The sequence below is a fragment of the Callorhinchus milii genome, unplaced genomic scaffold (assembly GCF_018977255.1).
Source record: "Callorhinchus milii isolate IMCB2004 unplaced genomic scaffold, IMCB_Cmil_1.0 Scaffold11, whole genome shotgun sequence".
NCBI lineage: Eukaryota > Metazoa > Chordata > Chondrichthyes > Chimaeriformes > Callorhinchidae > Callorhinchus > Callorhinchus milii.
In genome coordinates this window covers 10,114,349-10,142,135 of record NW_024704752.1, presented here as the reverse complement: position 1 = coordinate 10,142,135, position 27,787 = coordinate 10,114,349, and the positions used below count along the sequence as shown (strand labels likewise).

At 40.2% G+C, this 27,787-nt stretch overlaps 1 protein-coding gene across 2 annotated transcripts; it reads left to right on the top strand.

The window, feature by feature from the left end:
* LOC103185510 (sterile alpha motif domain-containing protein 7) lies at window positions 1–27,691 on the top strand. Of its 2 annotated transcripts, XM_042339123.1 has the most exons (12): window positions 1–144; window positions 3,715–3,806; window positions 7,525–7,664; window positions 16,218–16,324; window positions 20,631–20,792; window positions 21,891–22,023; window positions 23,257–23,384; window positions 24,111–24,189; window positions 25,153–25,841; window positions 25,985–26,103; window positions 26,531–26,641; window positions 27,225–27,691. In XM_042339123.1, the coding sequence occupies exons 2-12, from the start codon at window positions 3,735–3,737 to the stop codon at window positions 27,456–27,458; spliced, it is 1,974 nt and encodes a 657-aa protein (XP_042195057.1). In that variant the 5' UTR covers window positions 1–144; window positions 3,715–3,734; the 3' UTR covers window positions 27,459–27,691. The 2 variants fall into 2 exon arrangements, with proteins under 2 accessions (XP_042195057.1, XP_042195058.1); XM_042339124.1 differs by lacking the exons at window positions 1–144; window positions 3,715–3,806; window positions 16,218–16,324 and having other exon boundaries at window positions 7,615–7,664.
* The last annotated feature ends 96 nt before the right edge of the window (window positions 27,692–27,787 follow it).

Below are 27,787 nucleotides of genomic sequence, written 5' to 3'. Positions count from 1 at the left end.
GAGTGCGGCGGCACCAGAGGGTTCCTGTGTGTCGGGGCCGCGGAGGGCAGTGTCGGTGTCGGGGGTTTGACCCCCAACGAGTTCCAGTGCGTCAGCGGCCGAGAGAACGCCGAGGACTGGGAGCGCAGCGTCAGACACCGAGAGGTGACGGCCCCATACACCGCGTGGGGGGGGGGGGGGGGGGGTGGGTGGTGTGGGTGTGTTTGTGGGTGTGTGGGTGTGTGGGTGTGGGTGTGTGTGTGTGGGTGCGTTTGTGGGTGGGTGTGTGTGGGTGTGTTTGTGTGTGTGTGTGTGGGTGTGTGTGTTTGTGGGTGGGGTGGGTGGTGTGGGTGTGTTTGTGTGTGTGTGTGTGGGTGGGTGTGTGTGTGGGTGTGTTTGTGGGTGGGTGTGGGTGTGTTTGTGGGTGTGTCTGTGGGTGTGTGGGTGGGTGTGGGTGTGTTTTGGGTGTGTGTGGATGGGTGTGGGTGTGTGTGTGTGGGTGTGTTTGTGGGTGTGTGTGGTGGGTGTGGGTGTGTTGTGGGTGTGTGTGGTGTGGGTGTGTGTGGGTGTGTGGTGGTGTGTGTGGGTGTGTGTGGGTGGGTGTGGGTGTGTGTTTGTGGGTGTGTGTGTGTGGGTGTGGGTGTGTTTGTGGGTGTGTGTGTTTGTGGGTGTGTTTGTGTGTGTGTGTGGATGGGTGTGGGTGTGTTTGTGGGTGTGTGTGTGTAGGTGTGTTTGTGGGTGTGTGTATATATATATATAGAGAGAGAGAGATACATAAATGATAATAATTTGGTCACTCAGCCCCAGCGCTGTTTGTGGGACCTTTGCTGCCCCACGCAATTGGCTGCTGAAAATTTACAGGGAATTTGCTTTACAATAATAGTAGCAATAGTAGCAATAATAATAATAATAATAATAATAGTTAACCCTTGCAATTGGATGCAGCGCCTTATCACGTCTTTGAGTCGACTCGAAGCGCTTCTACGGAGGATACCGCAAAGTGAATTAATTGCCTGTTCATTGCGTGGGCCAAAAGGCGGCAGGCGGTCAGTCAGTCGCGCTCAGCCGTGTCCCGCAGACCAGTCGAGGACTGAGTGACTAAATTGTTTTGGGATACAAAGTGTCGACGACGTGCTAAGGCGATATATTAAACGCAAGGAATATTATTATTATTATTAGTGGTGTCCGAGCCTCGGGCTCCACAGACGTGCTTCACTTCACCTCAACCCTTTACAAGCTGATTTTCAAATCTTTTTATATATATATATATGTATTTTAAAAATCTATAACGATATTGTTTTTTTTCCACAACAAAGATAATTTGCAGAATTATCACTACGTGGCACTCAAACATACTTTATTTTGTGTGCGCGTGGACAAATAAAAGTCCAACGGTGATTCGAATGGCACTGTCTCCGTGAAGAAGTGTCTTGTTCTGGTTTGTTTGGGCGAGAGGGAGAGCTGCTGTCACCTGCATGTTCAGGTGCTGGCTATGTTTGTGTTTCTGTACAAGTGGAAAAAGGTTTGGTACTATTTCCGCTAATATAATGTGCTTTTAAAGTCAGATAATCAGGGCCAGATAGCATTATGATATGTGCATGTAAAAAGGAGGATAAAATTAACCGATGCGAAGTGACCTAATTGCAAATGAAATAGTGATGGATTAAAAATTAATCAAATCAAAGCCTCCCTTCCACTAACTTTCATTCTGTCTACTGCTGTATTAGTTCATTTTAATAAATTCCAAAATGCATTAGTGCGTAGCTGGGCTAAAAATCCGAAAAGTGGTACAAAACCTCCAACCTAGGAAAATGTGATTGGTTTTTAAGATCGGCCTCGTGTCGTCGTCTTCAGGCAATGAATGTGCCCCAATAAGAAAAAAAATCATAAATTCCTTCCCTGGAAATCCAAACATAAATATTTATTCATGTCTAACTTGCCATACTGTAAATCAATTGCAGTTAGTGTATTGGGTAGTGCAGTGTATGAGCAATTTTGTCAGCCAGACCTGGATTTGAATCGAGCAAAGAGTGATAGCACGAGTCCTGTATGAACAATGTTGAATGGTCTGGAACCAATTGCTTGAGGCTGAAGGCTCACAGTATAATTACTGGTTGTTTGGCATCCCCTGACATTAAGGAGGGAGTCTGTAATAATCATAATAATAATCCTTTCATTTGATACAGCGCCTTATATTGTTGAGACGGCTCAAAGCACTGCACAGGATACACTGTAAAGTGTATTTTGTGAGCGAGATGAGGCAGCCAGTTGCACACGGCAATGTCCAACAAACAGCCATGGAGTGAGTGATCAATTTTATTTGGGGGGATAGTGCAATGGGATCTACAATATCCACATGAACAGGCAGATGGGACCTTGGTTTAATGGTCTAACAACTCCTCTGAAGTGTGAATGGAAGTACAATAGGATCTGACGAAAACGTTGCAAAACATGGGCTATTTTATAAATTAGCACATGTATTACTTATGTAGGAACTCACGATTGGACATTAATTGAGAGTGGTTAGCAAATAACAGCTAATCGCAGAGCACACAATGTGAACCTGAACGCTAATTACAAGGCTAATGAGATCTTGTGTTAAACTACAGCCCAGTGATTCCACACACAGGTACCTCGTCTGCAGGCACTGTGCACACAGAATATATTATAGCATTTCCACGGTAGAGAGTGACCTGAGAACGCTGCAGAACTAAGTCTGCCTGTAAATTCTCTAAAGAGACAGCATTATCATAAAACAAAGTGTGCTAGAGAGGGTTTGTGTCCCGAGGTCAAGGCCTGAGATAAAAACACCCTGAGTGAGAGACGGGTATGTTGACATCTGAGTGAAAATGTTGGATTGTGGAGTTGGGAGAACGTTCATTGTCTTATTGTCAAACTTACTAGTTTGATGGTAAGACAACTGTAACTCAATGGTTAGAGCACTCGCCTGACAAGCCGGAGACCTGGGTTCTGTTCGCTGCAGGGCAAAATGTTGGGCAAATTTCCTCACTCCACATGCCTCTGTTTACCGAGCAGTAGGTAGGAACCCAGCTGTTAGTCGATTAGCGGATTGCTTTTCCGGGGATAATAATCCCTACAAAACAAAAGAATAATAATTTATTCACTCAATTCACGATTGTTTGTGGGACACTGCTATGCGCAATTGGCTACTACGTTTCGCCCACACAATATACAATCAATTCACTTTACATTATATTCTGTGAAGCGCTTTGAGAAGTCTAGAAGACGTGAAAAGTGCTATATCAAACAAGTATTATTATGACTACCACAAAGAATTCTGCATAAATGTCTGCTTCGAACCAGCATTTCAAAATGTATATTCGTAAGTTCAAATTTTGCCTGACGCATTAGTACAGTAAAACTCACATAGGTCTTATCTTTATAAATTGTATAAATGCCTAAATTGTGCCTTTACCCAAGTCCCATTCTGTTTTCTATCAAAACCACTTGGAGTTCTTTACACTACTCATATTATTCACCTCCTTTCTTTACACTATTTGTATTATTCACCAATTCGTAACACCACTCCCCTACCTCCATTACTTCCGTGCTTACTTGAATCGCAGGAAATTATGTCCTTACCAGTCGATGCATGTTCCTTCTGTGAAATAATCTGCAATGCAGCCATTAATCTTTCAGTGTGCCAGACTAAACGCTATAGCTACTTTTAATTTGTGTGTTGTAGGTTCACTGATGACTGTGTGACTTTTGCAGGTAAAAGTCTCAAGTGGTTGATGGCTAGAGGAATCCTGCGAGTTCATCCGTCCACTTGTGACTGGATTGGTTGTCAAGTTTTCCTGCCCTTGGTAAGAAATCTGAAAGCTTAGCTTCATAATGTGCTCAAACTCCTAATTTACTGTAAACCGAAGAAATCTAAGAAGCAGTTATGATGCTGAATCATCTCCAGGGCAGTAATTTAGGAGAGAGTATTCAAAATGAAAAGGTCATTTTTCTAAAGCAAGACCCCTAGAAAGTAGCATAAGTCTATTTCTACTTTATTGATTCATTGACTAAAGAAGCTTTATTGCTTTTGAGATATATTAATTGAATGCAGAAACCTCAGAACATCATGTACTGATCATAGTGGTTTCTTAGGAAAAGCCTCTAATTTCTCTAAAATCACTATTTGTATTTTCCTGCTTTCTGGTGCTGTTCTCTTAATACTGTAGCCCTTTACACCAAGTCGGATTATGGAGAATGATTACTCTGTGTTATGTGTGGCAATCGCAGTCGAGGTTTACTTTTAAGGATGTAAAATAAGGTAGGTTATTATGTGTTTATTTGGTATAGACTTAAGACAGTCCAGCATATGACCAGTTAGGTTTGATGTGCATTAGCAGGTATGTTTGGCCTTTGCCCAAACTATACCCTCAAATCATATAGTATTAATCATTGGGCAAGAAGGTAATAAACTGAGCTACTGAATAAATGTGTACAGTCACTCAGACATGTATAACATATAATTATAAACAGAAACATCAAAACTAGCCGATTTATTCATCCTGATAGTGAAGCACTATTTAACATACACAAAAGTAGCCACACTTTAACTATTCTCCTACATAAATCCAGGTCAGCAATTTAGATTCTGACCCTCTTGGCATTTGTAAGAACTACTTATTAAAAACATAATCCTCGAGTATTTGTCTGAAAACGACAACCCAGGCAGCATAACAAAAATAGAAGTTAAAATCTTAATAAAATACATAAAAGGGCACCTGGTTACTTGATTAGGATTACCATGTTTTCCAATGTTAAGGATCTAATATTAGCAGGGTTGAGCAACCTAAAACATGTTTTTAACTTAAATGGATCTGCAAATGCAACTCCCCAGAGTGGCAGCAATCCAATGTGCCAACTATGAGAAGTGTAGATTCATATATGGCAACAAAGCAACACTAGTTAATCGTTGGTGCTCTTTCAATAGCCCTGCTCACTTATGAAACAGGTAGTGAGCCACTTTTCTTCCAATAAACTAGTGAGTAATTGCAGTTTAATACCGCTCAACAAAAATAGCACGTGTGGCTGCCTTTGTCCTATCTCCTCAATTCGAAACTTCGCAAGTGAGCTCAGACACGGCACCTGAGTTGGGTTTATATAAGTAAATATACTGCCTGGGGTAATCCTTGCTGTGACTTGTAAACCTCCCTGTCCTCCAGCACTTTCAACTCGACTATGGCTGCAACACAAATGCTTGCAGTAAGTAAATGCTAAGCCTACTCTCTGAACTGTAGTTGGATGCTCATCTATTGATGTAACTTCACAACTTCAGAACGCTGATTTAATCCTTATTTAATCTTCAATCCTCCCGTCCACATATGAGTAGCTTAAAGAAGCGGTCACTGGATAGATATCAGCTGAGAGAACTTCAGCTAATTTTCCCGCTTTAGCCTGGGGACACTAAGGCCAATAATAATAATAATTTTTTAAATTCCTTATACTTGATATAACGCCTTTCACCTTGGGAGGACGTAACAAAGCTCTTTGCAGGATCTATTGTGAAGTGCAGTGATGGTGTATTTCGTAGGTGTATTTTGCATTATAAAGTTACAACTTCCACTCTTGGCAGAGCTCAGCTGAGCTAAGCTAACTTAACACTTTCTGGTGTGTATGGTTTAGTCCATTACCTACTAGACCATTTGGGAAGTGAAATAATTTTGGTTTGTTTAACACGAACACTGTGATATAAATCTAACACTTGCTGATCGTGGTGTCATGCATCCTTTTGACAGAGCTACTTGGTCTATAGCCTCTTGTTTTGCAGTGGAAAGAAAGCTTGCATCGCAAGGGAGTCGATACTTTTTCTCAGTTGACAAGGTTGTAGTCCAGCGGACTTCGTTTTTTCAGTGTCATTGGCTGATCTGGTTTTGATTAAATACTTCATAACTTAATCAACACGAGCTGCATTGTATTACCTTCTGCAGATTAAACATATGGAATCCTTGTTTCACAAACCAGGGGAGGGATTTCACGTCCAAACACAGTCCAAGCAGCTTTGTCTGTAACCAATAATGAAAATGTGCTGTACTTACATGATTTAACTGATCATCTCTGCATTTTGTATGATCAAGTTACATTTGGCGCACCCATCTGCAATTTAGGCTGATATAGTTGAAAATTGCAATTTTACTAAATGTTTTCAAGAAACATCCAGACTTGCAAACAATTATTAATGCGATGTGCGGGCACCAGTATTACATGGAATGGGGAAACGAAGGAAGGGAATCACCTGGTAAGGAAAGGGAATTTGAGGGTGTTGACCAAAAGCACAAGTCGAATCATGTCACATAATATGACAAACAATACATTTGCATTGCTGACAGCTGTACATCTTTACGTATCTGTGAAAGGAAAGCCTGGAAGTCAGTTGAGTCTTGAGAAGTTATAACAAACTGCACTGCAGGGCTCCATAACCTGTTTTCACATTAAACATGACCCACAGGGTATTTTGTTGAGATTTTATGCAATGCTTGTTTATGTTTGATTTACATTGCCTGACGTGGTTAGATAGATAACAATAACAACAACTTGTATTTATATAACACCCTTCACATGGGGTAGTACCTCTGAGTGCTTAGATGTGATTATGTTGTACTGTTTTTCAAAAGAAAAATATATTAACTCTCAACTAAGCAACAGTTACTGCAAACAAGTTGATAAACCACCAAATTCCATTGTTTCTCAGCATCAGAGTAAGACACAGGATTGAGACTGTTTTTATTGTTGGGTATCGTCATCAATCCATTACATTTGCCAATTAGAACCCTGTGTTCCCAGGCATTCAGTTTGCTCATTCATTTCACTGAAGCCGTCACAACTTATCCAATGCTAAATAGTTTGTATCAAAGGAGACATTTCAGAATGAACGACTAAGATTAATTTAATTGATTTGTGTCAAATCAATCTCATTCATCAGTTAGGAAACCTTTGGGATTATCTTGAAAAATCTTGAGCTGAATCTGTAAGGTGTCCATTATTCTGAATATACCTGAATAATTTTTGAGGTGTTTTACAACCAAAATGATTGAGGGAATGGATGGTCTAGACTATGAGCAGCGACTAAGTAAATTGGGCATGTTCACACTGGAAAAGAGAAGATTGAGAGGCGACATGAATGCTGTTTTTAAGATTCTAAAGGGGCAAAACAACATAGATCATGACAGGCTGTTTCAACTTGTCTAGAAAAGTAAAACCAGAGGACACGGCCTGCGATTGAAAAGGGGTAAATTCGGAACGAGTCTACGCAAACACTATTTCAGTGAGCGAATAGTGAACCTGCGGAAAAAGCTCCTTAGGGAAACGGTTCAAGCAGGAAGTGTTGATTCTTTCAAACACAGATTAGATAGTTTTCTTTTAGGAAGTAACATTATGGGATATAGTATAGAGGTAGTTCGGGACATATGTGTATGTGACCGCCAGAAAGGTGGAAGGCAAACTAGATGGACCTTGGTCTTTTTTAATCTAGCATTTCTTATGTTCTTATTATGTAAAAGATAGCTTAACTGCTCCTTTTTTTCCAAACAGGACCATGATTGTCTAGTAGAGCAGCACCCTGCCTATCAAAGCTACTCCTTCGTACAAGGAGAGCATCCCTCATTGGATGGAGATTGGACGGATGGGAAACAGAAGGAGTATGTCTGGCATTCAGACTGGAACCACAGAAGGTACAGATGGCTTGACTAATAATCAAGGTTTTATGCTACCTAATTACCGGGTAATAAAAGTCCCAAACATTGTTTAATATTAATTAATCACATTAGTAACCTTTTTTCATACAAGGTTAAATCAATACTTAATGCAAACTATATCCTTTGAGGGTCAAGTAACAAAGCTAATTTGTTTTGATTGTGTAAACGGCGGCATTAAAATTAAGTTTTTTTTAATCTTTTGACGAAAATGCTCTATCACTTCTCTTTCTCACAAAAACACATAATAACAATTTGTTGGCTAGTTTCTTCTTGCAAAGGGACTAATTGTTCATATACTTTGAAACTGCTGGAATAATATTTGTTTCAAGTTTTCTCAAGCAGTATAGCAGGCTTTGTGAAAAATCTTTCATGATGAAATGGTACAGTTTACTTAAGCCAAATCATAGCATGGTGAATGTGTTCAGACATAAGATTTGGAGGATGAGTACATTTTAGTGAAGCTGCACGTACATTGTGGTGCAGATGTATGTGCTGGGAAGGAACTGGAAGCTGCTTTATTAAAGTTCCATTTTCCTAGCAGTTGAATTAAAGGATACAAAGACATACTGAGTATTAAGGTTGCTATGTTATACTGTTGGGCTGAATGGGAAATACTTCAGTGGGTCTATTTTACAAAAATATAATTTAACTCTGAATGTTAAAAATCCACTGGACCTACTGCCACAACCATGGGGCCCTGCCCAGTGCAGTATTAGGCCACAGACTGAAAGATTGTACATTTCCATCAAAGTGTGGGCTGAGCTTATCTCACCCACGACAACAACAATAACATGTCGGGAGGATGTCTTGAAGGCTTCACACAGTGACTCTGGAGGGGGGTAAGCAAAGGGGGAGAGGGAAGGTGGTCAAAACTGAAAGGATGGGCATGTTTTGAAAGCCGAAAAGATAGGCATGTTTTGAAAGCCGAGAGAGGGAGGAAGCAAGGCAGAGGAAATCTGCAGTGGAATTTCCTAGAGTACCGATGGAGTGGGTGAAAGCTTGCCCAATGATGTTGGAGCAGATTAACCAAGGAGCATGTAGCAGTCCAGTGTTTGCTGAGCTGCGAGAGTGGCAGTAGGGTTACAGCTGTTGCAGAGGTACGGTGGAGTGAGGCTGTTGAGGATTTGAAAGTGCGGACGAAGATCGTGAATTTGATCTGCTGGGAAATGGGAGCCAGTGGAACCAAACGAGGATGAGGGTGAAGGCCGCGTGAACGACAACAACAGCAAATTACTCTAGTTATATCCTGATGGAAGGAGTCAAAAGCCTTTAGGGAAAGGGGAAGGAAGAATTAAAAAGAACTATCAACTGTTCTTACTTATAGCTGTGTATATACATAATATATACACACTTGATGTTAACTACATTTGGGTTGTGTATGATTTCTATATGATTCTTTTTCGTTCATGTAGATTGTGGTGAAAAATATAAATTTTTTAAAATTCATGAATATTAACATTTTTGGAATTATTCTCCCATTTATTTTATAGAGAAACTGGCATTTCCTTTCTCCCCTTCCCCCATGTTAATGTAAGCCTGGAAACACTGAGGCTGCAGAGTTTATGAAACCAGTTTTGTTTCAGGATTTTGTGGAAAACGTTCACCCGCCCAAACCCCCAAAAAATCTGCATTGTACTTTTTAAAAGTATTATTATTCAATCAATATGGTATGAGTGCTTGCTTCTACTACTGGTCTGAGCAGTTCTTAAGGAGCATTGTTAGAGTATAGACCATGCTATCATGATAACCGTTACTTAAAGGCATGTTAGTGGGCTTGCGAACAACAAATAAGGTGTTGTAAAGGCATGAAATCAACACTGGAATTGGTTCAAGGTGATATTGAAACTCGTTGGTCAAAACTGATGGATGCTATACATTTGAATACCTTTCATGATGATCTGTTTGGCAGCTGCAGTTCAGTTTCTCCCATAATATACACCAGCAGCTGATTTCTCAGCATTCTGACCGGCATAGAGAAAGGAACATTCATGCAGTCGATCACAGCAATAAACATCTAATGACATTACAAAGACTGTGCATGATGCTATCGAAATTGCAGAACTCAGCCTGTTTACTTGTCACCGAGGTTCTGGTTTGTGGAGCTGTGATCTAAAAATCATACCCTGAATAAATATGTTGAACTCGTAAAGGTCATCTTGAGAGGGAGGGCGATCCCTATCTCCAGAATGGATGGCTGAATTTTGTACTGTGTTCCGCAGTATTTGGGAACTTGACCAGCAAAACCCAACTCATCCATGACTTTGCGCACTGTTGACTGAGATGTTTGATGGAAAAGCATGATCTCTGTTTTGAATATTTGACATTATTTCAAAATATAATTGCATTTTCTGAAAATTGCGTTGGGAACCACTCCATGTCTGTAGAAGCCACGTTTTACCCACAAAATACACAGTCACTCCACTTTACTGTACATTCTGTGAATCGCTTTGAGATGTCTTCCTGACATGAAAGGTTCTATATTAAATGAAAGGATTATTATTATAAATCTGCCAATTGCCCAGAAATGACAAGATCCACCCACACAGTTCTCCACAATGGGGAAACATTGAATGGCCAAAATATTCCAGGCATGACTCAACCGTTGAGATGCACAATGTATGCAAAAGTAGCGTGGAAAGAATCTATGATTGCATGTATAAAAGGGCATAGAAATGGAAAAATCTGGAAGCTTTGTACTTAAATGTAGCTAACCAATTACAAGTCGAAATAGTAACACTGTTTTTTGTGCATGTTGTCTAGGTTTCTTTCTTGGTCCCAGTACCTCTCTCTCTAGCACTGAGTGGTAAATCTACGAAGTACTCACAGGCAGTCTGTGGAATTAGAGGGCAAACTGTCATCTTAAAGCAAGAATCTGTGCAGTTAATCCCAATGTTAGCCCGACAATATTCTTAATGAGGATTAACCCTGAGAAGCTTTGTGACCTGTACTATTTTAGTAACCGGCTTCAAATATACAATGTTTGTCTTATGCAGAGCAGCATTACGAAGATTTGCTTACCGTAAAATGAATCAGAAGTTTAGAATTTAGAATAGTGTAGAATTTGCACTATGCCTTTCAAAAACAATATTTTCCATCTTGTACCCAGCTGCATGATCTTAATCAGCAATGGAACACAAATTGGTAATCTCTACAATAATCTGCCAAACATCTCAAATATTAACCAAGGATTAGGTAGGTAAATGTTGAATCATGTTTATCGGCTTAGGCGCTACTCAAGTAATTATTTCATGTAACTCATGTAAGTACATTTCTAGTGCCGTGTAAAGAAAAGAAGAGTATTGGAGCACAAACACAATGATGTGGGAGGGGAGATCAAGGGGAGCTAATAAAGATAAATGGTATTTTCATCAAAGCCAATTTTGTTTTTAGCAAAGGCCAACCAACCTAACCACTAGATAGTGTTTTGACTTGTTTGTGAGATCGCAAGGAGGGTGCAACAAGTTTCCGACTGTGTGATGCCAGTTTTCAATGCTGGCTGAATGACTTTGACTGGTGAAGGCCTCTTTTTCACTGTAAGTTCTTTGCTTTCTAGTTTAACTCTTTCTTAACGTTTTCTACATTTAAATTTGTAATCTGTTCTTTAAAGATCCAGATCCATTTTAATGGATGATTATGGAATGCCTAATTTGGAGCATATATTTACACATTCTTTCCTCCTCCTCACCCCTCCCAGTACTTACCTGCTAATTATTCAGTTACAGGCTAGATTCTCGCCCAATTAGTTTCATGCTGAGAATTCTGTAAGAAATCTTAAAAAGATGTGTTTTAAAATAAATAGAATTAGAATACCCATGTTTTATCCATTAGAACAAGAGAACATTTTAGATAATAGCTGGCCTGAACCCTACTCGAGAGTTGGTTTAGTATCCTCAGGGACCAGTTAACAAACAAAAGCATTGTGTACTATTCACGGGTGATCAAATAGCACTGATAAGTGCTTTAGGACGACCTCCTGATATGAAAGGTACTACAGTAAACCTCATAAGTCGTATCAGTTGGGACTGTACATTTAATATAACTTATGCAAAGTATGAGTTATGTCAAACTTGTGTAGAAATAAACTCTTGCATGGGACTTGGGCAAATATACAATCTAGGCGATTGTACGATTTATACAGATCAGGCGTATGTGAGTTTTATTGTATATAAATGTAAATTTGTTTTGTAATGTGTTTTACACAGCCCTGGTTGATTGATTTTTTGCTTGTAGATTTGAAAAGACTCAGTGCCATTTTCACTCATCGAGAGAATTCCTGGGGGTGGTTGACCACACCTTAGTGCCGAAATGTGATTTGGTTCTCATGGGACTGGGGTGGGGGGGGGTGTGGGGGAATGGTATGTGAGGAAGCTTCTGTCAGCGTTGCACTAGATATTGTAGCCTGAGGTGCGAGTTGTGTAATTCAGAGTTGGCTTGTTTCCGAGAAGGTGTCTGAAGAAGGAATTGAAAGCTATAATTTTATTGAATTTTTTTTGATGGGATGAGCGATTTCAGTTACAGCTAGGAGCTGGGCTGCTACCAGAATGGCTGAAAGCTGATGTTTGTATCGCTGGCGAACCCAGGGTTGCGTTGGTAGGAGTGTCTGGGCTTTGAGGCCTACTTCAGCATTTTCAGTTGTCTTGCAGTAAGCTTTTTATTTGTTCAAAAGTGTTGTGAGTTTTCTATATTGCTGCGAACTTAGACCGAAATGTTTCTTTAAAAATAAGTTTTCATCCTACAACAACAACTTGCATTTATAGAGCGCCCTTCACTCGGGGTAATATCTCGGAGCTCTTAACTGCGGCAGAACTTGATGCTCAGCCGGGGGGACAAGATGACCATAAGCACTGTTGATGAGGTCTTCAGGTGTGATCTGAAAGAGGGGAAGAAGGGGGCAAGGCGGAGGGATTGAGGGAAAGTTCCAAAGTTTGGGGGCGTAGTATCTGAAAGCACGGCCGCTGATGGTGGAGCGGACCAGGGACAAGCAGGAGACTGGAACCTACTGTATCCTACCATAGGAATGCCAAAAAATGCCAGCCGCAAATTAGGAAGTCAATCAGTTTGCGAAGAGGTGAGGAAAAGAACTTATGTAAAAACTACAGGACCAGCCTAAAGTATTTATTTGAATCAAATAGATAATTTATGAGAGGTTTGAATAAAAAAGGCCCTTTAGTTATTTGAACTCATGTTTTAATGCTATCCCTGCCATCTTCCTTTTGGAGCCAGCATCAAGCTGTTTCCAGCGTCCTGTGTCTGGCCTCCGTCACTCTTTATGGTAACTTTTTCCAGTTGTTGGCTTTTCTTGATGCTAAGTAAATAGTTCCTGGTGTTTATCCTGAACTTCTTCCCTTTTATTGTTGTCTATGTATATTGTTCTGAGTTTACTTTTTCCATCATATCTCAAATCTCAAATGCTTGGAACTCATGTAGTCTAAGTTGACACTCTAGTACAGTGCTGTGCTCCTTTGTTGGAGGTAATATTCTCTTCAGATGAGACATTAAACAGAGACCTTGTCTGCCACTTCAGCTGGGCATTAAGGACCCCATGACACTATTGGAAAGGAGAAGGGAGTTTCTCCTGGAGTCCCGACCAACAATTCCTCCAATTCAAATTGGTCATTCACTTCATTGCTGTTTGTGGGACATTGCTGTGTTTGCTGCAGTGTTTGCCCATAAAACATCACATTCACTAAACTTTACAGTATATCCTGTGAAATGAATGTGGATGTCCTCCACAAGGGAAAGGCCCTATGTCAGTCTAAGCATTATTATTATTTATTAATCTGTACTGAACTTCATTTGCCAATTATCTCCCCAGATACATTCCTTGTTGAGCTCTTTTTGAAAAATGTTGGTTTCCTCCTCTAACTTCAAATCCCTCTTGATTTGATCTCAGTTGCAAATGCAACTACAACTCATTTTATCAGTCAAGAGCCCGAGCTTCTACCAAAAAATGCATTCCAGGCTTCCTAATAGTGTAGCCCCCACTGCAAAACAGCCACATTGAGCACTGAAAGCTACGAGTCACTGTTCTGACTGCCACATTTTCTTTCTAAACTGGGCGTACAAGGTTATTGACTTCACGAGAAGTGTTTACTAAAATCTTTCTTTGCTTATGTTATGTAAATTATTCAACGTGGCAAATCAGTCAGACGTCAAGGTTCCACTTCCCCTTCCAACCCCAGTCCTCGGTTGTCTGTAGGGAGAGCATAGGGTCACCCATTAACTAACCTTGCCTGGATACGTATATTAAAACAAATCCGTGTGGTGGAGTTATTCATTTAACAGGAGTGCACTGTTTTTTTAAACGTTAAAGCCAGCGTATCCCTTTTCAGCGGTCTCTGGTAAATCTGTAGAGTCGAGGTATTAGAGAAAATCCAATCCTATTAAACGCTGTTTGACTAAAAGCAGCTTAGATGTTATTGCTGCAGTCTAATTAAGGAAGCTGCGAAATGCGCCTGATTAAAAATAATAAAATCACCACAGGATCAAATTAGTGGTATCCAGCTTGTTGAACCATCCAGATTGTTGTCTGTCACCAGTCACCATAGTAACTGTTTTTCAACCATTTGAGAGACGAGATGAATGTAGTCCCTTTAACTGGGGAGGAGATGGATCCAAGCCCCTCATCTTTCCCTTTTCTCACTCTCAAAAAGTATTGTAAATAATAAAAAACAATTCTGGGTTGATGAGATTCATTGCCTTATTCCAATCTGGGTTTGAGTCAGTGACTTTTCTACATTACAATCTGAACAAGTCTCTCATTGCCAGTCAATAGTTAGTGTATTTCTGTCACTCTGGCAATCATTGTGCAGACTTGCTGGCATTACCCAATATCAGACAAGTGCTTTTGTATCTGTGTCCTCAGTGATGTTCTCTATGCAGGTGATCATGAGTGATATTGGTCGCAATACAGAGCAAAGGAGAATAAGCGTATTTGCTAACAGATAAAAGTACCAGTTATTAATGCTTTTATTGCTCTAAGTGATCAATTTTGCTCCTGACACCTTGGGTTAATCTTTAATTGTCCTTACATTTGATATAGCACTTTTCATATCAGTAGGATGTTTAAAAGTGCTTCACAGGATGTACTGTAAAGTGAAGTGTCTGTAGTTTGTCACAAAAGCTGGATCTCATAAGACTTCTTCCCATAAATTGGAGATCTGGAAGATTTCCTTGTTGCACAGAAAATGTCACCTGCATTCAATTTATCTCTAGCATATGTTAGAGGGCAGTGAGTCCATCTGGCATCGTCTCTCTAGTGCCTTAAATGCCTTGTGTATATTTTGAATTGAATTAGTCTGAAGCTTGTGACTGAAGTCATCGATGTGTTGCATAATGTGATGAATAGATTAGATTTTTGCAATTAGAGAGATGACCAGTTATGGAGAGTCAAGGAACCTTATGACCACATTGACAAGTAGATTACTGGAAAAGGAGAAAATGCCGATCCATTGGTTTAGACTAAATGGTTTAATTTATTTTGAAATTAAAATTGAATTGGTTTGTTTTCGCAGCAGCAGTCTTACTACGGGCCTTAAAGGTTAATCATTTCAGTGCCAGGGTTTTTCTTCGTTCGTTGTGCTCTCTGTGAAATGTTTTGCATCTGTTCAAATCCTTAAGCTTCTGTGTTTTTCGCATGATTCTGTTGGTGAGATTGGTGAAGGTCAGTGATGAATGCGTAGGAGTAAATGGCACAATTATGACCCCTCGTGTTATGGTATCAGTGTGCTGTGCCAACAAGTTGCTGCTACTTATCTGTATTGTTTTACCTGTTTGATCAGATGCTATACCTGACCTGATGCTTTATTTTGCCTCTTCCATTCTATACCTATGGTTAAACGGTATAGAATAGCTATAGATATAGATGGAGGAGGAAAAATCATTTAGAATATTTTGACTGGCCCTCACCAAATTACAGACAAGGCTGGTGAAATTGGTCTCTTAGGTTCGTGATGAGGAAATGAAGAATAATAATACTCCTTGATCAACAACAACAAGATTGCATTTATATAGCGCCTTTCACATCGGGAGAATGTCTCAAAATGTAATGTGGAGTTACTGCATTTTATAGGTGAATACGGCAGCTTGAGGAATTTCACCCCATAGAAGACTGCACTATTTTCTCCATTTAATATTGACTGTTGACCCAACTGTCCAGCGCCTTGGGACGTCCTCCCGACCTGAAAGGCGCTCTATAAATGCAATCTTGTTTTTGTTGTTGATTGATCAAGAAGATAAATCAGCTATATGGAACTTAAGTGAAATAAATCCAGATAAAGCACTTGACCATAAGCAATATGGCTTTAGTGTATGTTCCTTGTAATGAACAGGTTATGATGTGCAATGTGAATTTGTACTGGTACTTGTTTATTACTGAAGCAACGTTTCTCCCAATACTGTTGATGTGTTGCAGCATGAAATGAGGTCCCAGGTTGAAGAAGATGCAGTATCATTCTACTTTTGCAAATTGTACAAGTCTACAATAAAAACAAAATACAGGTGTAATAATCATCTACTTATCATCTAAAGCCTTTTAGACGCAAAACCTCATCAGTTTAAGGGACAAAGTGGACTAGAAGAGGAGGTGCAGAGCCATTTTTGCAGGCATAGACTTGAAAGTTTGCAAGAAAAAACTGGTAAGTCAGATCCCATCAATCCCATGCATGTTATTTTCTGTTGCCGACTTAGCTAGAATTTAACTTCTTTATATGTACAATGATGATCCTAAATAGAAGTAATGGTTTATTGATCAAAAGGAATATCTTTACATTTTCATGGTGAGGAAAGAGGAAATACCAGAAATAACTATGGGGAGGTTAGATGCTTAAAAAGATGTTAACTTGAATCTTGAATCTTCCAAATGGGCTTATGGCCGTTGCATGGTATTCCTGGATGGGGTTGCTTTAAGGTATCAAACACCTGACCCTTCAGGGTAATATCCATCTTGTTCTAGACTTTCATTGTGAAGTACGTTTTGTAATTTACTGCTGTTTGCTCACACATTACTGTTTCTTTGCATGATCTTTATAAATGTATAAGTATTTAACTTTTTTGAATGCTGGACAAATTTTAAAACAATCATTGAAAAAGTATCTTACCTTGCCTACTTCCAAGAATTAGGCATCATGAAACCCAGCTTGAGACTCTCTTCATGTTATTGAATTTGTCAAAACATCAACAGTTTTGTTTTGGTTAAGCTGGATGTCTTGCCACATGCGGAAACCCATCACCATTCTTAAGAGTATTCAAGCCACTCTGAGAGTTTCACACATGCATACCACCTACACATGGACATTTCCCTTTGTCTGGAAGAGAATGAGCACTTGGAGGGAGAGCATACAGTGTAAGTTGGCAGGTGGCAAAACTTGGAGATTAACTAGCTAAAATCATAGTTTGCCATTGAGAGCACTGTATGAAAAGCTTCCCGCTACCTATCCAGCTGGGATCACCCTAGTCATTAGTGCTTTGGCTTGCAGGGTTAAGGGGAGCTTAGTGGAAAGAATCCCTGATGCCCCACTCTCTCCCTGCAAATGAGCCGGGCTGACTGATGTGTCATCAACAGTGCCCTGGAGTTCAGTGGACCCAACAGGCTCAGGAACCAGACTACCAAGACCATCACAGACAGTTGACATTTTGTTGCCAGGTTCGTCATCTTAGAGCCATCTCAGCTCCAAGGCCCTGAGTGAAATGAGTGACTGATTTCCTCGGGTTGAAGATCCACAGCACAGAGGTCATTATAAATTTTCTGTCTCATTCAGAGATAATAAGATTGGCTGTTTTGTAGAAGTGTTTGATCAGATCCATCTAAGATTGCTATCTGACACAGGCTCAAAGCACAAAGCATACTGTACAAAATTTGGCACAGATTTGTTCTAAATTGGCATCAATTGATACTAATTTGTCAGAGTATAATGGTGTGGGAAATAGAAATATCACAGCGTTGCAGAAGACCATTTGCTTGAGAACTGATTAAGCAACAGTGTTGGGGCAGAGCAGAAAGCACTTTCTTTACATCTGGCTTCTGCTATGGTGAATTCTGATCACACTGGGCTGAAATCTAACATTTGGAATGGATTCAATTCACTAAAACCTGAATAAACCTGAAACACAATGTTTTTTTAAAAAAAATAATATTTGTTCAACTATCATTATTCAGAATCATCCAGTTTAAGCCTCCCAATGCCTACAGCGTGGTAAATGCTGAACATGTTTGCGCATACTTTGGCAAACATGCCAGCACCAGAAACATCTGGCAAGGTCATGGAAAATTCTCTCTGTTGCCCAATATCGTAAAGCGGAAGAAAACAATAAAGAGGGCAATTTTCTATTAGGAGCTATGTGAAATGCTGGGATGTTTGCAATATATTGACTGTGGGGAAAAACTTATTTGTGTAGAGGGTTGGGCTTGAGGAGTTTAGAGCAATCTTAATTGCTCACACTGTGATAGGAACGGTGGTGAAGCTTCATGCTCAAACTTATATACAAAGCAGCTCTGTGTGAGCCTGGCTCAGTTGGTAGCACTCAAGCCTCTGAGTCAGAAGGTCGTGCATTCAAGCCCAAAGTCAGGACGTGGTTGTGCTGCAGTGTTGGAGGTGCCGCCCTTCGGATGAGGTGTTGAACTGAGGCCTTGTCTTACTGTTCAGTTGGACGTTAAAGAACAATGGCAGTATTTGAAAAGAGAAGGGAGTTTCTCCTAGTGTCCTGGCCAACAATCCCTCAAATAAAACTGGTCACTCATTTCATGGCTATTTGTGGGACATTGCTGTGTGCAAATTGGCTGCTCCATTTAAAAAAAAATCAAAAATGAGCAGATTCATGGATAAAATTTGGCTTAAAAAATAGTCGTCATACTTTATACAGTATATTTTGTGAAGCACTTTGAGGCATCCTCCCGATGTGAAAGGCTCTATACCCAAACGTAAGGATTATTACCTTGACTCAATCAATGCAAAGATACTGGAGACAGTAAAAATGCCTGGTACAAAGTGAGTCTTGCAGCCTCTCTTAAGGTCTATAAAGTTGAAATTGGAAAACACCAACAACACAAGTACTCACTTATTTTCAATTGTTTTATTTTGTGGCAGTTTTTCTTTTTTCAAAAAAAACAACAAAAATGAGCAGATTCATGGATAACATTTGGCTTAAAATGTTCAAATGTGCTTTTTTGGATAAACTTAAAAGGCAGTATTTTAATTTGGTGCATATAAATGTGGATAAGAGAGAGAGAGAGGCCCATAGACCAGACTAGATGCTTTTTCCATGTGCAGTTGAAAAGTGGAAGACTGAAAAATCACAGGATCTCAAGAACTGCCATGAATTGGCAAGTTTCCAAATGTTCATGTTCAAAAAAATTTGGGTTTAAAATCTTGGAATAATTTCAAAATCCTGCAATTTATAGGTGGAAAGTTATCTTTGAAGGTGAGTGATGAGAGGCTCTTTTAATGCCAATATGAGTAAAATCAATGTGCAGTGTAGAGCCCAATACAAGGGGGGCAATTCGCTAGCAGTTGGACCTGCTCTGAGTACATTGAGGTTTGACACAGATAATGATTCCCACATCTGCTGTTTTACTTTTTTTTTAAAAAGGAAAAGGTACTTCATGTCTGATTTTGTGAGTGGGATGGGGGGGGGGGGGGGGGGGTGAGGGGGGAGATGTTCTGCCTGAGTCAGTAAAAATAAGCCTGGAACACATCTGGTAGAGAATTAATGGCAATCATCCTCTTTACATGGGTGTTCCTCAGCTATTGCATAATATCATGTTTTTTCACATATATGACTCTACCAACCACTGGTTGTGGAAGTTTAGCTCAAATGTTAGCAATGTTAACCAACCCTTCAGTTTTGTACCAGCAAAATAATCTTATTTAAGAGCCAAGGGGGAAGCCTTTCGAGTGAGCAGATTATTGCCTGTACTGTAGGAAGGGGTGCTGTGATTTGTGTCAGCGTGCTTTACTACTACTAAGAGAGGACGGGATTATCACTAAGAGAACAATACCGCCTGCTTTGCAACAAGGTTTGCTGAGGCTAAAGTGCTAAAGGTAGGATTATGCCCTCAACATCCCATTAATATGCGATGCACCTAGGATTAAGGAGCAGGATAAGATAGGGCAAGGGATGTGAATCTAGAGCAGAACAGCTGTCGTGAGGAATTGTGCGATTATCTGATTAAAATTTCCTTCCTTTCAGGATGGTCTCTTCATGTGGCCAGTGACTCCCTTTAAAGTACTAATTACCATGTCAAGGTTTGGATTTTCATCCAAATGGGTGAGACAGTTTGCTACTGGTGGTGAGATGATTAAGCTTCACCACCAAAGCTGTTTGTTCAACAGTGCCCTTTATCAAACCGTACCTTTTATATTTAAACATTTTTGTCACAACTTCCCTTTTATCCCTTCCACACCAGAGGGAAAAATTACTGCCAATGGAACAGGGAAGTTGGGGCATGTGCTAGGTAAAACTCAGCCCTGTTTCCCCACTCTCACCCACATAGCATGAGGCTAGACTCACCAAGGTATAATTCTGCCTATATATGCAAAGGCACACGTCTTATTTTTTTAATTTCTAGGTGCTGCCAAAACAGGCTAGAAGAATAGTTTTGCCTCATGGCCTATTGATTTAACTTTTTTCTGGACAAAGATAATTAATGATCCTTGCATTTGATATAACAGCTTATCATATCGAAATGTCTCAAAACGCTTCACAGAGTTTTCGGGAATGTACTATAACTGTTTATTTGTGGTTATTTGTGTATTCCAAGTAAGATTGCCAATTATTTACCAGAATTCAGATGAAAATTAAAATATTCTGCTTGGAACCATCCTGCAGTTATGAGTTCCTGTACTGATGTTTGTGGTGTGCCATCACCAAAATCAGGTTTGGTTTATCCTATTCAATTGATATAAAGATTCCTAACAAGGTTTTTTTTTGTACTTTGCATTGAAGAAAAAGACCAAACGTGGGAACCTGCGAATCTGGGCGAAATCATGACCCCAAGAGAACATTTCCGCAAGATGTCGGTGCTGAATGAACAGGGCGCATTGGATGACAAGCAGCACCACCACCTCTACCAACTAGCTAATGGACTCGGGGCAGGTGGACCTCAAGGTTAGTAGTTTTGCAAGCAGAAAGAAGCCTTTATAATAATTATCCATGCATTTCATATAGCCCCTTATCGTGTCGGAAGGATTTCTCAAAGTGCTTCACAGGATTTACTATGAAATGGAGTGACAGTGTATTTGCAGGTAAATACAGCAGCCAATATTGTGCACAGCAACGTCCCACAAACAATCATGAAACAAATGACCAATTTTAATTGGGAGATTGTTGGATGAGCACCGGGAGAAACTCCCTTCTCTTTTCGAATAGTGCCATGGGATCTTTAATATCACCTGAACAGACATCCGAAGGCCAGCATTTCAGGCATTGCAACACCCCCGCCACCCAGCACTGCATTGGAGTGTCAGCTTAGACAATGAGTTCCCCTAGCATGAGATGGGAAGAACACATAGTTCTTTACACCTCTGCAACTTGAGATTGAATCAAGCCAAATATCTAGATGCACTACACCCACATACTGTAACTGATGGAGATGCTATGTGGGTGTACTGCAGAATAAAGCCGGCCTTTCTTCTTTGACATGAATCTGATGAAGACGAATAGTGATGTTTCTCTGTTTCTTCCATGAAATACTGCATCCCACAGCCCTCATAAAAAAACAGATAGCAGTTATACAGCCCCAATTAACTAAATGAATATCTCAAAGTTCTTCAACAGTGGAAATGGTGGAACTCGGGCAAGAAGAGTGGGAAGAATGTAGAGGTGACAGATGCTATCAATCTGTACAAGATTTCTGAAAGCCAAGTGAAAGATAGCGAAGGGTTCCAAATGACATAGGTGTGATTGTGAAAGATATACTGTATCTCGGGAGGACGGCAGTAGAGAAATGAGTAATGTTTTCTTTTAACATTGGGATCAGCCAGGTGAATCACACTAATGTTTTCAGTTCCGTTATTCCCATCCTCATACTGACGAAGGCACAGGTGATGGTTTCGGCAGCAGTTGTGGTGATTGAGGGTATCAATGGGTAAAATTCTTGTGAGGAATATTTCAGAGTCATTCTCTGATTATCAGTAAATTAGCAGCCTGGACAGGTGATCGATCGCCCATTGTCTGATCATTAATTTTAAGTTTGTTCTTATTCAGATATTCGGCACCGTCAGGAGATGCTGATGAGGAATCAAATGATGGTCATGAACCCTCACTCTCAAATAATAGGGTCTGGACAGCAGAGATTGCAGGCACTTCCTTCACAGTTTGAACCACGTTTTTTGGAGAGGTAACTGGAACATACCTAGTGTTCTGTATTCAGAATTTAAACCAAAATAAAGGCTGAAATGTTGCAGTGCATTGCTTTTAAAAGCTCTCACTAGTGTTTGGGTGTTGTGCATTAACTTTACAACTGTCTATGGCTACTGTGATTTTAAGGTTCTCACCCTCGCCTACAAATCCCTTCATGCCCTAGCACCTCCCTATCACCCTGATCTTCTCCTACCCCACTTCTCTGGTTCTCTGATCTCTCCCTCCTATCAGCTAACTCATAGTGCGTTCCCTCACGCTGGTGCCATAATCGATGGGCGAGCTTTCCAATTTTTGTGGGCGAAATGCGGCAGCCAATTGTCCCACAAACAGCAGTGTCCCACAAACGGTTGTGGATTGAAGTGACCAATTTATTACTGTTTATTTTTCATGAGGGATTATTATTAGGCGTGTGGAATAAGGAAACTTGCCCAAGGTTTCACCCTGCCGGGAATCAATAATAATAATCCTTGCAAAGTAAGTGCACTAACCACTGAGCTACAGGACTCTTCAGTCCAGGCCCCCTAAAGCCTCACCACTATATGAGTCTAATGCACCAATGTCAAACTAATTTTAAAAAAACTCCAGGTTTAATTAGCAGGGAATGCTATTTGAATTATAAATAGTTCTGTTTCAAATATAACCCCACCACCCACACCCACCCATACATACACAGTTATTGACAGACTTTGTTGCAGAAGCTACAAGTTGTTGATTTATACAAATCCGATGGTCTGAAACCTGAGCGAACTACTGCTCCAGAATGCCTAGAATTGTGGCTTGCGTGAATAAGAATAGAATGAGTTTGGGTCATTTTTCTGCATTCTACACACATAATTTTATTTGTTATACTATATTGTGTGTGTGTGTGTTATATGTGAGGCAATGCAGAAAATGTAGATAACAGGTGTGATGGGCCAATTGGCCCATCCTCTTATGCTTAAATATATAGTATACCAAATGCGAAATGCTACAGAACAGTAGATTTAGGGATTAATAAAGTAAGGAAGGGAGATGGGCAAAAGTTGAAAGTGCTGCTGTGTTACAAACAGGCAGGAGAACTGAAGAAAGGTATGGGTTGAATGGGTAGATGAGATGTAGAGGAAGGAGATGAAGCATGGGATCCCTACATTCCTCACTCAGCTCCTTTGATCCAGTTGTTGATGATGATAAATTTAGACTGAATGTTGCTTTTACCACCTTCTCTGTGCAGGGAGCTCCTACCCTCCTCTGAAATGCTTCCTTCAGCTGATGCACGGCAGATGCACCTGAGCTCCCAACTAGGACCGCCAGTCCAGACGCACACAAACACCTTACCTAATTGTGCCTACCCAGGAGCAGGTAAAGGGTGCAGCCATTTGGGAAATATACTTGCATGAGGTGCCTTCACTTTGAATGCTGTGTTCTTCAGGAAGGCCGACGGGTTGTATTAACATTAAAGTATGGGTGAATAGAAAATCTGTGATGGGTGTGTTTAAAGTGGAAAACAACAAAGGGCTGAGTGTACATACTCTCTCAAAGTGTTTGTTCCTAGTTTGTTTTAAGTGTTTTTAGTTTGTTCATCATTATGTGATGTTAGTTTTCTTGTAAGATATGCTCTTGGATATACCAAGTATCAGAAAGCTCTGATCCAACGCCTAAAATTCCAACTAGTCTTAGCCTGGAAGAGCATTTTGTCTTAAAATGTTAGGTTGTGCAGAAATTTTAAATACTTAAATCCATTGCTAAGTAGGATGCTATTTAAGATTTGCAGAAACCAGTTTCAAAATTAAGAATAAATATAAATTTCAAGAGAGAAGTAGATAGATATTTGGGAAGGACAAATTTGCAGGGCTATGGGGAGAGAGTGGGGGAGTGCGACTAACTTGGACAACTGTTTCAAAAGAGCCAGCGTGGACACAATGGACTGAATGGCCTCCTTCTGTGCTGCATAATTCTATGATTCCATGATGATTGTGTGATCTCAAAAGTTAAGACAATATGGTCTTGCATCTATGTTCTACCAAAACAGATTTCTACAGCAACCAACCTGTTATAACTGATAACTTTCTATATATTTTCTCTAAGGGTATAGCTTTTTGCAGCCTAATGCTATGGATTCTCTCACCAGACGCCAAGAACTGATCCACAAGCAAAATCTAGCAAGGTGCGTGCAGGCTCAATAGGTGGTTTGTGCTATTAACCCTCTTAATTTTCAGGTTATTTGTGCTCCTAAATTTACTCTTCGTGACTTTTTTTATTTTTTAAGCAGGCTTGTGAAGAATAGGAAAGTATATAATGCTGCATCACTAGTGTAAGTGGCTGGGATGTCAGTATTTGAATGGAAATTCTTCATTTTTAAAAGATTCTCCCCTTCACAAAAGAGTCAAAGTATTTTGTGCAAAAAGAGTACTGCATAGATTTGGAGGACAAAATTATAAACTAAGGAAGCCATTTAGCTTAAGGAATAACTTTTTCACACTTAATGCTGTTGTATGTGGGAGGCACGTTACACTGTCTAGACTAATGACTACTCAGATGATGCAATGAGAAACTAGTTGGATCATTTCACATTTATCGAGCAGATTTGTTTCAGGATAATAATAATCTTTGCATTTGCGACAGCACATTATTGCATCATCATGATGCAAAGTGGTTTGCAGGACTTTTACTGTGAAGGTTAGTGACTGTATTTGTAGGGTAGAACAACTTTCAAAATTCACATCTGACTGAGAAAAGAACTCATATCTCTATACAGTCTTATCATATCAAAACATTTTAGTATGTCAAGGCTAATTTGTGTCCTGTATAGTGGTTGTATTTGTAGGCAAATATACTGGCCAGTAAATTCTCACGAACAGCCATGTCGCCAATGTTCTATCTAAAACGATGCTCCAAGCATACTCAACCTAATTAAGCTATCAAAATTCTACTACAACTTAATGACACCAAAGTAAAGAATATGTTGTGCTCATACTACTTGCTTCATGCTTGTGCTAGCACTAGTAAACAGATATTAAATTCCATAATAATGGAATTTTTTTGCTGTGTCAACAAAGGAAAAGGTTTATGTAACTTGTTCGCCAAGGAGATCTTTTAAAATCTTAAGGAGTTGAATTTGTCATTCCAGGTTGGAAATGAATGCTCTTCTCCAACAAAAAGAACTGGAGAACGCTCATCGGAAAGGGCTGTTGGGAATGGAGGCACCCCTAATTTATTCTGGCATTTCAGCAAACCCCATTACATTCCACAACAGACACAGACTACCAGAGGGTCACCTTGCCAGCGAAGCATTCCTCCATCGAAACACACTGGATGATATAAACGCTGGCAATAGCTTGCTAATCACATCCAATCCATACCCGCCAATCAGCACCTTGCACAGGGACAGGAGTCGGCGAGGTGGGAGGAGGGCGGCCAGCCAGAAGAGTGTGGACAGCAACCTGAATAATCCCAAAGGACAATTGGAAAGTAAGTCAACGGAACTGCCCACCGAGCCGATGGAGAAGGAGGCTGGGGATGAGTACGATTCAAAGATGGACACCTCGGCCAAACCAAACCAAACCAAAATGGGCACCAGTTCGTCGCTGCCTCCAGTCCCAAATAAGAACCACAAAGAGCAAGAGCTGAGGAAGCACAAGGGTAGCAATGAAGGCTGTCTGGAAGCAGCCAACTGCAACCCTGCATGTGGTACAACTGAGAAGGATTTGCCCAATAACTGTGCCGCTTTTGATGACAAGTTTATGTTCCCTTCTACAATGCCTCTGCCCACGTTGCCTTATGGCTTTCAGCTATCAACAAATCAATTTATGCCATTAGGTAAGGAATTGTTTTCTAATGCAAAGTATGTTTTGAGTTTTACTTCAATTGGTTCTTCCATTTACATCAGATGAGCTGAGGATTTAGGGTGGATGTGCATTGTTGTAATTACCACTGAGTGACTTTGCTGGTTTGCTCTGCAGGATCTCACGGAATGTTCGTACCAGGAGAGGAAATATCCATTGAGGACATCCGAAAGTGGAGTATAGAGGATGTTTATAATTTCATCAATATCCTCCCAGGCTGCTCCGAGTATGCTCAGGTGAGTGATTTGATCTGTGTAAGGCTAAATTAAAGCAGCCTTCCATTGAATAAGTTGAACCTTATTACATGCATCTTCCTATGACAAAACCTGTAGTTTCCCTGTCCTTTTGGAAGCTCTGTTAGTCAATAAACAACAATATAAGAGCCATGTTATAAGAGTGAGAAAGAACTTGACTCCAAATCTCTAACTGTCCAGGGCCTGAGGACGTCCCTCAATGTGAAAGGCGCTATACAAATGTAATTTATTGTTGTTATTGTTGCTGGTTTATAGAAATGGTACTCCCCTAAACTTAAATTGGGGGAGGAACAAAATGTCATCTAATGGCCTAATTCTTTTTATTCTATTTATTGGGGATTTTGTTTAATCATTTGGTTGTTTGTGCTAAGGAATGAAACACTTTTAAACTTCTTTTTCAAACTGCAAGACCTTCAAAGATCACGCCATTGATGGAGAGACCCTTCCTCTACTGACAGAAGAGCATCTTCTGGACATCATGGGGCTGAAGTTAGGACCTGCACTAAAAATCCGCTCTCAGGTACATCCACAGTGTCACCCACTGCCTGTGGCAGGTGGTCAACAAGATGACTGAATGATTGACTCCTTTGAGATACAAAATATCTTTTTTTTGATCTGCTGGGTGTCTGACACATGCGGAAACCCATCACCAAGCTTAAGAGTATCCAAACCAAGCTGAGAATTCTATGCGTCCTACCTACACATGGAAATTCCAGAGATAGATGTCTTACTTCCATGCAGAAATGCTTAACTTAAAACGTAACTTTTCTTTTTCTCCCATCAGCTTGAATGTAAGGAATAGGTTTGTCTTGCTAGCTATGAAAAATAGCTTTGCAGATCAATAATTTGTCACGTGGTTAGCAACATAGGGAATTACTAAGAGGAGAATGCCCTTTGGCATCAAACCCACTCCACCATAGACACTCATGCTGTTCATTTTACAATCTTCCCTAATCCCACTTCCCAATTGTATCCTTATCCTTCCCCTATCTTTCGGTTAAATCCCTCCACTAAATAAGTGACTTTGATTGGAAGCAAACCTATCCTTCTCCCCTACCTCTGTAATCAATGGATGGATATAATTTCTTTAAATCCCGTTTCAGGTGTCTCGACGCATAGGCAATGCACTATATGTGATGAACCTGCCTATCTCTGTGCCTCTGCAGAATGCAGTGAGTAAACCCATAGATCAGTCATCGGATCCAATGTCCCCTTTGAATTCCAGCGGTGGCATTGATCTGCCTGCGAGCCCCTGCACACAAGACCAGGAAGACCTAAAATTGGCGGAAACGAGCACAGCGGGAAAAACAGAGCATCCCTCTGAGGCCAACTTGTAAAACTTCAGGAACAATTGGATTGAATTGTTGAGCTTGATTCAACATGTTTTCTTGAGAATTTTGTTAAATGTGTGTTGCAAACCTTAGTGACTTTTTTTTAAAAAAAAAGAAAATTATAGATGGGCTCCTTTTATCTGTAATTCCGTTTGTAAAGCGATGAGTCGTGAATTGGAAACCCCCAATAGCCTGTAGTTTGCTTCTGTTGAAAAAGTTCTCATGAATATGAAAGTTAACTGAGGATAAAGAGCCAATTGTGTATCAGCAATTTAACCCTACAGTTGTTGGATCTGTAGGTCAAATAGAACATTTAAGTTAATGCCATCATTCTG